This window comes from Ceratotherium simum, chromosome 14 (assembly GCF_057802395.1).
Source record: "Ceratotherium simum simum isolate JZ-2026a chromosome 14, ASM5780239v1, whole genome shotgun sequence".
NCBI classification, from domain to species: Eukaryota; Metazoa; Chordata; class Mammalia; order Perissodactyla; family Rhinocerotidae; genus Ceratotherium; species Ceratotherium simum.
The window spans coordinates 9,758,804-9,773,751 of record NC_141913.1 but is presented as its reverse complement, the minus strand read 5'-3'; the positions used below and the strand labels follow the sequence as shown (position 1 = coordinate 9,773,751).

Genomic DNA, 14,948 nt, shown 5'->3' with positions numbered 1-14,948 from the left:
AGATTGATTTTGTACCCTGCAACTTTGCTGTAGTTGTTGATTGTTTCTAATAGTTTTCCAACAGATTCTTGAGGGTTTTCTATATATACAATCATGTCATCTGCAAATAGTGAGAGTTTCACTTCTTCGTTACCTATTTGGATTCCTTTTATTCCTTTTTCTTGCCTAATTGCTCTGGCCAAAACCTCCAGTACTATGTTGAACAGGACTGGTGAGAGTGGGCAGCCCTGCCTTGTTCCTGTTCTCAGAGGAATGGCTTTCAGTCTTTCCCCGTTGAGTATGATGTTAGCTGTGGGTTTGTCATATATGGCCTTTATTATGTTGAGGTACTTTCCTTCTATTCCCATTTTATTGAGAGTTTTTATCATAAATGGATGTTGTATCTTGTCAAATGCCTTCTCTGCGTCTATTGAGATGATCATGTGGTTTTTATTCTTTGTTTTGTTGATGTGATGTATCACGTTGATTGATTTGCGGATGTTGAACCATCCCTGCTTCCCTGGTATAAATCCCACTTGATCATGGTGTATGATCTTTTTAATGTATTGTTGTATTCGGTTTGCCAATATTTTGTTGAGGATTTTTGCATCAATTTTCATCAGCGATATTGGCCTGTAATTTTCTTTCTTTGTATTGTCTTTGTCTGGTTTTGGTATCAGGGTGATGTTGGCCTCATATAATGATTTAGGAAGTGTTCCATCTTCCTCTATTTTTTGGAATAGTTTGAGGAGGATGGGTATTAAATCTTCTTTGAATGTTTGGTAAAATTCACTGGAGAAGCCATCTGGTCCTGGACTTTTATTTTTTGGGAGGTTTTTGATTACTATTTCAATCTCTTTACTTGTTATTGGTCTATTCAGATTCTCCATTTCTTCTTGGTTCAATTTTGGGAGGTTGTATAAGTCTAAGAATTTATCCATTTCTTCTAGATTGTCCAATTTGTTGGCATATAATTTCTCATAGTATTCTCTTATAATCCTCTGTATTTCCATGGTATCCATTGTAATTTCTCCTCTTTCATTTCTAATTTTATTTACTTGAGCCTTTTCTCTTTTTTCTTAGTAAGCCTGGCTAAGGGTTTGTCGATTTTGTTTATCTTCTCGAAGAACCAACTCTTTGTTTCATTAATCCTTTCTACTGTTTTTTTGGTCTCAATATCATTTATTTCTGCTCTGATTTTTATTATTTCTCTCCTTCTGCTGGCTTTGGGCTTTGTTCTTCTTTTTCTAGTTCTGTTAGGTGTAATTTAAGGTTGCCTGTTAGGGCTTTTTCTTGTTTGTTAAGGTGGGCTTGTATCGCTATGAGTTTCCCTCTCAGGACCACTTTTGCTGCATCCCATATGGTTTGATATGGCATGTTATCATTTTCGTTTGTTTCCAGATAGTTTTTGATTTCTCCTTTAATTTCATCAATGATCCATCGGTTGTTCAGTAGCATGTTGTTTAATCTCCACATTTTTGTCACTTTCCCAGTTTTTTTTCATGGTTCATTTCCAGTTTCATAGCCTTATGGTCTGAAAAGATGCTTGTTATGATTTCAATCTTCTTAAATTTATTGAGGCTTGCTTTGTTTCCCAACACATGGTCTATCCTAGAGAATGTTCCATGCGCGCTTGAGAAGAATGTGTAGTCAGCTGTTTTTGGATGGAGTGCTCTGTATATGTCTACTAGGTCCATCTCGTCCAGTTTTTGATTTAAGTCTAATATTTCTTTATTAACTTTTTGTCTGGATGATCTATCCATTGCTGTAAGTGGGGTGTTAAGATCCCCTACTATTATTGTGTTGTTGTTGATTTCTCCTTTTAGGTTTGTTAATAGTTGCTTTATGTACATTGGTGCTCCTATGTTGGGTGCATATATATTTATAAGTGATATGTCTTCTTGATGTAGTGTCCCTTTTATCATTATATATTTCCCTTCTTTGTCTTTCTTAACCTGTTTTATCTTGAAGTCTACTTTGTCTGATATGAGTATGGCAACACCTGCTTTCTTTTGTTTGCCATTAGCTTGGAGTATTGTCTTCCATCCTTTCACTCTGAGCCTGTGCTTGTCTTTAGTGCTAAGATGTGTTTCCTGAAGGCAGCATATTGTTGGGTCTTGCTTTTTAATCCATCCTGCCACTCTGTATCTTTTGATTGGAGAGTTCAATCCATTTACATTTAGGGTAATTATTGACATATGAGGGCTTAATGTTGCTGTTTTGTCACTTATTTTCTGGTTCTTTTGCATTTCCTTTGTTTCTTGTCCCATTTGTTTTGGACTGCCAATTCCGTTTGGTTGTTCTGTCTTATGATTCTTCTAGTTTTCTCTTTGTTTATCATATGTGGTTTTGCTTTGATTATTTGTTTAGTGTAAAACCAATTATTTTTCTCCTTCTTATTTCCCTTTTTTATTGAGGTATAATTGATATAACATTCTATTAGTATCAGGTATATGACATAATGATTTGATATTTGTATATACTGCAAAATGATCACCACAGTGTCTAGTTAGCATCTGTCACCATATATAGTTATAGAATTTTTCTTATGATGAGAACTTTTAAGATCTACTCCCTTAGCAAATTTCAAATCTGCAATATATATATATTTTTTTTTGTGAGGAAGATCAGCCCTGAGCTAACATCCATGCCAATCCTCCTCTTTTTGCTGAGGAAGACTGGCCCTGGGCTAACATCCATGCCTATCTTCCTCCACTTTATATGGGATGCCGCCACAGCATGGCTTGACAAGCAGTGCATTGGTGCGTGCCCAGGATCTGAACTGGCGAACCCTGGGCCACAGCAGTGGAGCGCGTGCACTTAACTGTTTGTGCCACCGAGCCGGCCCTGCAATGCAGTATTCTTAACTATGGTCACCATGCTGTACATTACATCTCCATGACTTATTTATTTATTATTTATTTTTTTCTTGGTGAGGAAGATTAGCCCTGAGCTAACATCCCTGCCTATCTTCCTCCACTTTATATGGGATGCCACCACAGCATGGCTTGACAAGCCGTGTGTTGGTCCGTGCCCGGGATCTGAACCTGCAAATCGTGGGCTGCTGAAGTGGAGCGCGCAAACTTAACTGCTATGCCACCGGGCTGGGCTCCTCCATGACTTATTTATTTTATATCTGGAAGTTTGTACCTGTTGGCCCCCTTCACCCATTTCACTCATTCCCCAACCCCCACCTCTGGCAACCACCAATCTATTCTCTCTATGGGCTTGTTTTTTTTTTTGGCTCCCACATATAAGTGAGTTCCTACAGTATTTGTTTTTCTCTGTCTGACTTATTTCACTTAGCATAATGCCCTCAAGGTCCATCCATATTGTTGCAAATGGCAAGATTTCATTCTTTTTTATGGCTAAATAACATTCCATTGTATATGTACACCACATTTTCTTTATCCATTCATCCATCAATGGACCCTACTATTTTATATAAGGAGTGTGGGTGGTTGTTTGAGCCTTCTCTCTTTATTTTTGGTCAGTCTAGCAAAATGTCTGTCAATTTCGTGGGTGGTTATTAACTTTATTATTTTTTTTTTTAAGTTTTTTTTTTTTTTTTTATTCATTTTTCCCCCCCAAAGCCCCAGTAGACAGTTGTATGTCGTAGGTTCACATCCTTCTAGTTGCTGTACGCGGGACTCGGCCTCGGGTTGGACGGAGATGTGGTGCCTCGGGGGCGCGCCCGGGATCCGAACCCGGGCCGCCAGCATCAGAGCGCGCGCACTCAACCACCAAGCCACGGAGCCGGCCCAGTTATTAACTTTATAATGTAGGTTAGAGGGTATCCAGGAAGGATTGTGGCTGAACTAGAAGTGGAATTATCTATATGGTAAGGGACGGGACTTTGTGCCTTCTCTTTTTGGGGATAAGGGGTGAAGGTATCTTCATTTTAAGTGGAATAGTTGCATCCTGTTAGGCAGATGCATGATGTTGTTATGTGGAAGTTTAAGTATGGTGGAATGGTGAGAATGGTGCTGAGTACCCAAAAGGGTAGACTATTCCTGTTATTAGAGAGACTAATGACAAACCAACTGACAAGAGGAGAAGCCATTTTTTGTTTCCTGCTTCCGATGGAGCTTCTAGCAGCTTCGGGTTTCTACTCAGGCAGGGCAGTTCCAGGGGCTGCAGTGGCAGAGTGTGCCCTGCACTCATGGAGCTCTGACTTTGGCAGTGGTAGTGACAATGGTAGGCAACTTTAGGCTCCTGGTCCCCTGCAGCTTCAGTGTGAGTGTCAGCCAGCTTCCGGGCTCCTGGCTTACTGCAAAACAGCAACAGTTCCAACCTCAGCAGCCTCAATGGCACAGTGATCATGGAGGTAACATCGTTTTCTCTTTTGCTCCTCTAGCCCTAGGGGATGGTGTTTCCCAGTAGTTATTAATCCCTTTTTGCTTCTGCAGCCCTTCCAACACTTTTGCAAACAGTTTGCTGTATTAAATTCCTTCTGTTTGAATACTTAGAGTGATCTATGTTTTCCTAAGTGGACACGAGCTGATACACCTTTCTTCTTGGGCACCCAGCGAAGCTACCCTTTTTCCTCCCTTTTAGTTAGATGTGACTGAATTCTAGATGATGAAATGTGATTGAGTGATATATGCTATTTTGGGGGCCAAGACTTTTGAGAAGTGAGTATGCTCTCTTCTACACTTTTTCCTACTTTCATAAGCTAGACTTGGATAACTTTAGGGGATGGTGGAACAGTAAGAGTATCTGAATCACCATGTGGAGGAAAGCATTAGGCTATTATATGAATGAGAAACAAAAATTGTATCTAAGCCTTTATGTGTTTTGGGGTCTATCTGTTACAGCAGATAGTGTTACTATACTAAAGTTACCCTCCAAATATTACACATTTTTTGTAGACTGTAAAGCAGCCACAAATTCATTCATAGTAGTAGAATAGTAGGTGAATAGCAAAACTACTTCATTTCTGGGGCAAGGATTTATTTATTTTATCTTACTTATGGTTGGAATGAAAATCTTACTAGTTTTGAATGACTCTAAATGTTTCTGAACAGATGGGCAGATAAGCAAACATATGTGCAAAATGACTGGGTTCTAAACTTGACAGACTCATGTATGACATAGTGGTCTCCAAAGTGGGGTGCATCTCCTTTGGAGAATACCAATTTAAACATGTATGGATGCAGAAGATGATCTATTGGAGTGAGGAAAGAAAGTATGAAAGTTTTCTATATATATCTTATCCTCTTATAATTTCTATTTTTGAGTATGTTCTATTACATATGTAATATGGTAGTACGTATATAATTTATGCATAAATAAGTACACCTATTAGAAGTACATGTTCAAAAATTTTGTACTGAAAGGATGTAGGATCAAAAACATTTAGAGACCATTGGCAAACTGTATTGATTTAAGGGCCTTGAAACAGTCTTAGCAACATGATATTGTCATAGATTCACAACATATTTAATAAGGGATGGATGGATAAGAAAGTGTTTAATATAGAGAAATACATCCAGAATTAGATGGGTTATCATTTTTAGCTCTATCTCTTAACTTCCTCTGTAATCCTGGACAAGTTACTTAGTCCTGGTCTCATTTTCTTATCAAATATGGGGATTGGGCTAATTTGAGGTTTTCACACTGTGCTCAGTGGTACTCCAGACGTTTTGACGAGTTTCTGTAGAGCCCTTGCAAAGGTAGGAGGAAGGAAAGACTACAGGCAGGCTCCTGCCTTGCTATATTGCTTCATCTAGAGTAACTAGCTCCCTTTATAGATCATATGCACAGCGAAAGAACAGAGGGTTTGGGGTGGGGGGAGAAAGAAAAGAAAACCACTGGGCTAGATCACCTCTTAAGAACCTTTTCCATTTTAAGGGTAAATAAAATTCAAAGTTACAACTAATCTCTGGTAATAAGAATAAAAGCCATGTCTTAATAAGTATAAAACTTCCCAGATGAGATAAACACAATTAAACATGTGGAAAGCCATTATTAATATGTGTTTGATGTAAAACGCAAGTTGCACTATTGAGTTTAACATCTCAGTTGGCCTCTACTTGAGTAACTTACTTTACAAAGTCAACCACAAGTATAGCTGTGCAGTGGCTATATTTTTTTCTAAAATCTTTTTATCAGCTTATTAATTCATATGATCAATTTAACTGGTTAACAAGGAAAGAAGAAAACCAGAAAAGATTCCAGAGAGAGAAGACAGAGTTGGCAGAGTAGGAATACTTAACAGCGTCCTTAATTGAATAGTTGCAGTTGAGTAGCTCTGGCAATAGCACCTTTAAAATTTCCAAGATGAAAATGTTTGAAACAAACTAGAAATCTGGCTGGCCTATTTTGAGCAAATATTTTAACTGTTTAGTTTCGAAAATTAGCTCTCCTTGGCCTTTGGGACTCCATGTTGGCATTTTCCTGTTACTTCTATTTACATGAAAAATTAAGAACATTTTATTGATTTCACTACATAATAATTCATTGGTTACATTTTACACTCCCTTTCTTTCCACTTGATTATTCGATTCTGTTCGACTACTCCCCCCTACCTTGACTCAGGAAAAGCAACAGTGTGCTAACAACAGTGTGCCAGCATGCGTGCTGGGCTGTGAAACAATGGTTTTAAATCCTACACAATATATTGTCCTTGAAGTACTATCAGCCAGAAACCACTCTCACAGTCCTCTTATTTTTCTTTCAAGGTTATATTTTGTGATTGGGGCAGAATTTTGTCGTGAGTGGGGGAGTTATCGATAGGCAAGGTGCTTGTAAACTCTTTCCCAGGAGCTTGCGTTGTTGGGAGTCTCCTTACCACCCTGACTCCGCATGAAGGCGAGACACACATCATTCAGTACCATTCTGCTCAGCTTAAAAACATCACTAGTCAGCCACTCTGATTTGAAATGTTTCCAATTTACACTTAATTTATGCTATAATCTATCCTATTCCCTGCCCGGTTAAAAAAGAAGACTAAAACAACACGGAATCCCAAATTCACACTTAGTACACCCAGGTACACTAGAACTCAATGGAAGACTGACTTCGTCATAGCTACCCAGTTTCAGCAGCCTGGTTCGCATCCCCATCCTCACTTCCTCCGCCTCCACCTCCAGGCCGGCGCGACGGAATTCCTTCCCCGTCCTTTCCTTACAGCCAATGGGGCGCGCCGTACCAACAGTAGGCGACAGCTCCAGGGAACCGCCCCTCCGTCGCCCCAGCCTGGGGCTGGGCGTCTACCCCATTTTTTCCGGTCTGCGCGCATGCGCACTCTCACTGGGCCCTGGAGAGACGCTTAGGCATCGATTTTCCTCTCCTTTCTTTTCCCCGTCGCGCGGCTCACCAAAACCGTTCCCCCTTTACTGTTGCTGAGGATCCCTCTGCTAGTCACTCAGAGGAGGTGCTGCTCCGGCCTTGGGCGCGGCAGTACCCGGATGTGGAGCCGCTCTCGCCAGGCGAGGACTCTGTGGCGGGGCGGAGCGCGGCGGCGTGCGCGCGGGCAGACAGAAGGGGGCCCCTGGGCCCCGGCGGGACGCCGGGAGGTACCACCGCTGCTCACGGGGGAGGCGGCGGCGCCGGCGCTGGGGTGCCCGCCCCGGAACGGGGAGTCAGGGGAGGAAAAAGGCCGGCAGTTAACCTTGCTTCCTGCCGCCCTCGCCGTCTCCCCCGGGCCAGCCTCCCCCGGCCCCCTGCGCTCCCCGCGCTCCCGGCCGGGGGAAAGCGTGGTTTCCTGGCGGCCGTCGCTGTAGCCCGGCCGGGGAGCCCGGAGGAAGCGGGGGAGTCCCCGCCCACGGCCCCCTCCCCCCTGCCCGCCCGCCGCCGCCGCCGCTGCCGCCGCCGCCGCCGCCGCCGCCTCCGCCTCCGCCTCCGAGCCGCTGCGGTCTGGCCTCCAGTCCGAGCAGGGGGCGCGGCGGCGGCGGCCACGGCTGGGGAGCGGCTGTGGGCTCGGCGGGGACCGCGCCGCCGGCCCCGTGAGTTATTCCCACGTCCCCCGGGGCTCGCTGCCGCCCCCGCCGGCGCCGCGAGTCCGGCCCGGGCCCAGCTCCCTCACGGGCCCCCCGGCGGCGGCGGCGGCCCCCACCGCACGGGCCCCGATGAGTAACTCCCGGAATAACCGGGTGATGGTGGAAGGGGTCGGGGCCCGGGTAGTGCGCGGCCCAGACTGGAAGTGGGGGAAGCAGGACGGCGGCGAGGGCCATGTGGGCACGGTCCGGAGCTTCGAGAGCCCCGAGGAGGTGGTGGTGGTGTGGGACAACGGCACCGCCGCCAACTACCGCTGCTCCGGGGCCTACGACCTGCGCATCCTGGACAGCGCGCCCACGGGTAAGCGCCGGCCACCTGGCCCCGGGCCTGCGCGCGTGGGGGGAAGGGGCGAGGCCGGGGTGGGCGTCCGGCCGCCTTGGAGAACCTTGCGGTGGAACGTCTCGGCCGCAGCGCCCGGCTGGAGTAAGCGGAAAGGGAAAGAGCCAAAGAGAGTTTTAGGTTCAATATCTAGTAAACAAAAACTTGCCTAAAAGACTTTCCTCCCGCCTCCCCCAGTCCCCAAGGGAAATGATGGCAGTACCATCACAGAATGCTTTCAAGCCTGGAAGGCACAAAGCAGCGGGGAGACAACAGACAGTTCCCTTCCTCTTCCTCCTCCCCCTCGTCCTCCCCCTCTAGGGAAGGGGTCTGGAGGGGCCATTGAAATTAATCAGCCTCTAAGTGATAACTGTCTGAAGGGAGGCTTGCCTTGCCATATGGTGTTCACTTGAGCGGTTACAATTGCTGAGGGGCCTTTCTTACCTCAGATTTGTTGAGGTTTTTTTCCCTCTGTCTTTCTTACTCAAACACGTAGAAAGACTTGAAGTTCAGTAGCCTAGTGCTACTTGGGCCCTGTGGAATGATTTTTCTTCTGAATTGTTTCATTTTATATCTTTATACCAGTAGAGGGAAAAACAGTTAAAGCTGTTGAACCATTTCTTTGTGTTAAATACTTCTTCCAAGTGGAAGATAGGCACAGGGGACACCTGATATGTTTTTTTGTTAACATCTTATTTCATTTGTAAGGTTATGTCAGAGACTTATCCATTAACACAGCGATGAGTCAATGTCCTTGATTCACAAAATTTCAAGGATATTTGTTATTGACTGTAGAATTTTTATGTAGTCTGATAAACTGAAGGCTTGCTCTCACAAAATAAAGATCTAATTTATTTTAATGGAATTCATTTTCAAATAGATTTATCCTTGATATTCTATTCACTAGAAAATAGTTCAAATTTAAGATTTCATACTTTTCAGAATGCATAAATAAGCTCCTTCTAAGGCTTTATGATTGAGTTTGACAAAGCCTAACAAATCCTGAAATGGGTACGTAGTTATTGTTAGCAATAAAAAGGAAATTAACAGAAGCCAAGTCAGTTTTTGAGTAGGTAATTCATAGGATTATGTTTCTTAGCTGACTTTTTAAACATTGAAAAGGATATATGTACAGGACCAATAGAAAAGATTCAACAGTACAAAAAGGAGGCAGCCATTGTTACTACTTTCTTGGGTATTCTTACAGAATACTCTGCATCGCAAACATATATATTAATATACTGCAAATCTACCACCCTTTTAAAGCCCATGTGGTAATAAATTATATTCTCTTCTGCACTTCTGTTTGTTAACTTAATAAAACATATTAGTGATTGTTCCATGTTAGCACTTATAGGTCTACCTTATTCTTTCATAGCTGCATAGTATTCCAGTGACTGGATGCAGTAATTTATTTAGCCGGTGCTTTGTTGATGGTCATTTATATTGTTTCAGGTCACCTTATTTACAATGATGCAGTGAATAAATCTTTGTACCTACGTCCTTGTGTGTATGTGTTGAGTACTTCTGAAGTGGAATTGCTGCATCAAAGGGTACACATATTTGGGGCTGGCCCCGTGGCATAGCAGTTAAGTGCGTGTGCTCTGCTGGCTTGGGTTCAGATCCCGGGCGCACACCGAGGCACCGCTTGTCAAGCCATGCTGTGGTAGCGTCCCATATAAAGTGGAGGAAGATGGGCACGGATGTTAGCCCAGGGCCAGTCTTCCTCAGCAAAAAGAGGAGGCTTGGCATGGATGTTAGCTCAGGGCTGATCTTCCTCACCAAAAAAAAAAAAAAAAGAAAAGAAAAAAAGGGTACACATATTTAACATTTTTATAGATGTTGACTAATTGCCTTGGAAGACATTTTTTACCAATTTACACTCCTAGCAACAATGTATGAGGCATATGCCTGTTTCTGCACACTCTTAAAATTTCATCATGCTAGTTCAAGCTAAAGTTTGACCACAACTCACTAATTTGAAGGCATCTTGGGATCAGTAATTGTAGGTTTATGGGGAAACTGAAATATCTTTTCAGGGTAAAGGTAAAGTGTAACATCCTGTACCACTGATTTTTGAAGGGATGTTAATGTTATCTATATGTTTTGTAGTATGGAGTTTATCTGTCATATAAATATTCATTATCTTGTATAAAAGCAGGTGTTTTTCAGAGGTAATTGTTTTAAAATCTTAGTTTAATTTACAAGATAATTTTACACATTATTTAATTTGTGTGTAGCAATTCATCTTGTTCATCTGATTCTTTTAGCAAACATTTTGAAAGCATTTCTAGATGTAGGATAGCCTTATGAAATGCTTGTTGAAATGTATTTTAATTTCTGTGGCTTAATTTCTGCAGGTTTTCTTTTTTTTTTTAAAGTATTGAACAAATCACAAACCCTTGGCTCTGGTTTTGCTCCAGAACTATAATACTACTTTCAGTGTTTTTCTTATCTTTTTTCTTCAAAATATTTAATAATTAATGTCCATTGGCATTTTATTACATTCTCAATATTTGCTAAATATATTTATTATATACAGTACTTGATATTTATTTATATAATAGTTAAGTAAAAAAATTTAACCTTTCATTTGGAAATAATTTCAGGCTTACAAAAAATTACAAAACTAGTAAAAAGAGTTCCCTTCTGCTCTTCACCCACTTTCTTCAAATGTTAATTAACATCTTACAAAATACAATTATTAAAACCAGAAAAGTAACATGAATACTATTAACTAATCTACAGACCTTATTCAAATTTCACCAGTTGTCCCACTACTGTCCTTTTTCTGGTCTGGGATTCAATCCAGGGTCACATATTGCATTTAGTTGTCATTTTGTCTCCTGCAATCTGGGCCAGTTTCTTGGTCTTTCTTTGTCTTTCATGACCTTGACACTGACCAATAATTTTATAGACTATCCCTCAAATTGAGATTGTCTGATATTTCCCCATGATTAAATTTAGATTATGTATTTTGGGCAAGAATATCATAGATGTAATGTTTTGCCCTTCTTAGTGCATTATATCAGGAGGTACAGGCTACCCATATGTCTCATTAATGAGGGTGTTAACTTGGCTAACTCACCAGCATTTTTACCCACCATTGCTTTGCACCTTTAGTGCAATGCCAACATGAAAAAGGCAAATAATGTCTTGGTATTATTATGAAAATACTTTTGACTTCATAAAACCCCTGAAAAGGCCTTGGGGACAACCATAGGGGTTCAAGAACCAAAGTTTGAGAATTACTGCCCTAGAGAGAATCTCCCATTGGGCATCAAGAGGCTTGTATAAGAATATTCACAGGAGTGTTGTATGTAAAAGCAAAAAGTTGGAAAAAACTTAAATGTGCATAACAGGAGAATGAATAAACGAACTGTGTGAATTTATACAAAGAAAATAAAGTTTCTTGAAAAAGAAAACCTACGGTGTGTTAAAATGCACAACAATACTATTTATTGTTTAGGGCAGGGTTTCTCAGTTTTGGCACTGTTGTTCTTTTGGACTGATTAGATGATTCTTTGTTGTAGGGGCTGTCCTTTGCATTGTAGGCCAGCATCCCTGGGCTCTACCCACTAGTTGCAGTCATGATAACTCACAGTATTTCCAGACATTGCCACAAATCCCCTGTGTGGGCAAAATTGCCCCCAACTGATACTCATTGGTTTAGGGACTCATTGGTTTAGGGATATGTACACGTGTGGTTAAAGTATAACAAAAAAGTAATGATAAATGCCACGTTCAAGGGAGTGGATATCTGTATGTTGAAGGAAGTAGAGTGCAGTTGATGAAAGTACCTCAGGGGCTATAACGATTTTGGTAATGTTTTATGTTTTAAACTGGGTGGTGGGTGCATAGATGTGTTATATTTTTATGCCTTTTTGTGTGCTTGACATATTTATAGTTAATTTGAAAAAGTCTTAATGATATTTACCAGAGGATAACTGAGATTGTCATTCTTTGTTCCTTACTTATACCTGCATTATATGAACAGGAAATTTATTGCGGTATGTTTGGGAATTACAAAATGGGTGATGTTTAAAGTAAATTCTGTGCAACTTTTCTGAGAGTTAAGGATTCTACAGTGGTTGGGTCATTGTGAATCTTTCCCTTATTGCGTGTTGGAGGTTTTGTCTGAGGGTTGTATGTGGGGTCTGTAGTATTTTGGCATATAGGCTTTATTTTTTTTCTTTCAGATAACACACGATAAGTTTGAATTTATGGTCTAGAATAGTCAAACCTTGAGAAGAGGATCATTTAGTATATATTTGAATGATAACACTTCTATCCAGATATATTTGGCCAGTTTGTAGTGAGCAAGAAGATTGTGGAAATATATGTATGTTATTGTTGAATTAGTTTGGAGTTAATTTTGTGAAGTCTGTTATTAAGTAGGCATAGTTGACCTTTTATCTTTTAGGTAGTGATTTTACAGGATTTGGGGAGAAATGTGTTTTTATTTAACGCTTGTTCTGTGGTCACTTGACTATAGTGTTGTATTGTTCCCAGGGAAAGAGTCGAGAGAATGATTTTGGGTTTCTAATTGAGGTTCTTTCTACCCTCTTGGGTATGGATAACAGAAAGTTAGAGGGATTAGGTTTATTCAAAACTGGCTTCCAGTATTGTTGGTCCAGGCTGTTTTGGGGGCAGTTCTTTGTCCTTTTCTTGCACCCCCTAGCTAAGAGTGCTTTTTAGGTCACATGTGGACAGACTTCTCAGATGTCAGTACTCAATTGAAGGTCTAAAAGTGCTCACCCTGGATAAAAAATGAAATGAATTAACCCTTAGCTTTTCCTTTCTGAGGCCCCCTATTTCTCTCCTGGTTTGTTTCTAGAACTATAGGAGAAAAGAGTATTATAAGGGGTCAGAGCCTTAGGGAAAAAACAGGACTTATGGGAACAGTGTTTAGGGAATAGGATGCCACACCTGAAAGGGATGAAATGTTGTGAGATTTTTCTTGCTGATGGCACCTGTGGGGAAAACTTGATTTTTTTTTTCTTACAGATCCTACCTATTTTAAAGACTTACGTAAAATGTCTTTCCCTTTTTATCTCTGTCTGCTAAAACAATGTTTTAAGTGATGAAAGTCCATCAAGTTTTAATACTCCCTGTAGATTGCAGCTTGGTTGAGCTGAGGACCTCAAGAAGGCGAGTAACCCCTGTATCAGTACTTCTCAAACTGTAGTAAGCACACAGATTACCTGGGGACCTTTAGAAATGCAGATTCTGATTCAGTAGGTATGGGATTCCGTGAGATTAGTTCTCACAGGTTCCCAGGTGATGAGATGTTGTTGGCTCATGGACATACTTTGAATAGCAAGATGCTAAGTGACTACTTGTCACTTGAGATGCCCAGGCTCTCTGTTGTCTCCTTTTCCCCTCAGCCGATTCCAAGCCTTGATTGTTTGTTGGTAATACATGTCTTCAGTTTTAGAGATTGATGTTATCGGGCAGGGAGAAGAGAAGAGTGTGTACATCTGAAATAAAGGAACATGAAATAGCTTTCTAATATATGTATTTGTTTGCAAATATAACACTATCTTAATATATATTTCTGGTTGTATACTTTACTGCTTTATCCCTCTGGTTGGATTAGATATATTTTTTTTGGATGTGTTTCCAGATAGCCACTCACCAGGGTCTTTCCTCTACTTTCTTTAATTGCTAGACAGTGTGATCCCAGTGCACTCTGTGCTTCTATCTGTTGCCGTAGGTATGCTGTGTTGTAATTGTCTTTTACACTAGATTGTTAGTTTGAGAGGAAGGAGTGTGTGTGTATGAGTGAGTGATCCTTGTATCTCCATTTTCTAGCAGTTATGGCTCTGAACGAATATTTTCTGAATAAAGTGCTCTTTTCAAAGAGCTTTTGATTCATTTGATTTGAGGTTAGATAGATATTATCTTAAAACAGATAAAAGGAAACTGAGAGATTAAGAAACTTGTCCAGTCATAAAGCTACTGAATGGCAGATATAGGGACGAACAGTCAGTTCACGCTTTTCCCTCTCTCTCATTCTGTCTTCCATTTATAATATAGTAGTTCAGAAACGTCACCATTTGTATCACTTTTCCTGAGGGAAAATTGATTAGGAAACTTAAATACTTACGCTAGTCTGTGGTATGGTCATTTGATTAACTTATTGTAATATTATTGTTGGACATCAATGGTTTTTCTGTTTGTGTGTGTATACAATCTGTAACAGGAGGGGCTGGTCCGGTGGTGCAAGTGGTTAAGTGCACGCACTCCGCTGTCGCGAACCAGTTCAGATCCCAGGCGCGCACCGATGCACCACTTGTCAGGCCATGCTGTGGCGGTGTCCCATATAAAGTGGAGGAAGATGGGCATGGATATTAGCCCAGGGCCAGTCTTCCTCATCAAAAAGAGGAGGATTGGCAGATGTTAGCTCAGGGCCGATCTTCCTCACAAAAAAACAAAAAACAAAAAAAATAATCTGTAACAGGTAGTTCATTATATATAATTATATTTAGCCTCCTTTAGAAAACATATCAGTCCTGTGAAAGAGAGTTTTTGCTGTCAAAGCAAGTAATTGAACTGCACGTGAGGCTGTCAGATTCTCCAGCTCCAGCTGGTCAGCCTTCACTATCATGGTATTGTTTTTTTACTTTATTGGGGTTCTTAATCTTTTA

The 14,948-nt window shown here is 41.2% G+C and overlaps 1 protein-coding gene across 2 annotated transcripts in view; it reads left to right on the top strand.

Moving 5' to 3' along the window:
- Positions 1-8,049: 8,049 nt before the first annotated feature.
- Positions 8,050-14,948, top strand: part of MIB1 (MIB E3 ubiquitin protein ligase 1) — a 114,314-nt gene continuing 107,415 nt past the window's right edge. For both annotated transcript variants that reach the window (XM_087438995.1, XM_004421043.3), the window contains exon 1: positions 8,050-8,280. In XM_087438995.1, coding sequence (XP_087295121.1) covers positions 8,052-8,280 — 229 coding nt within the window. In that variant the 5' untranslated portion in view covers positions 8,050-8,051. The remainder of the gene's footprint in view (positions 8,281-14,948) is intronic.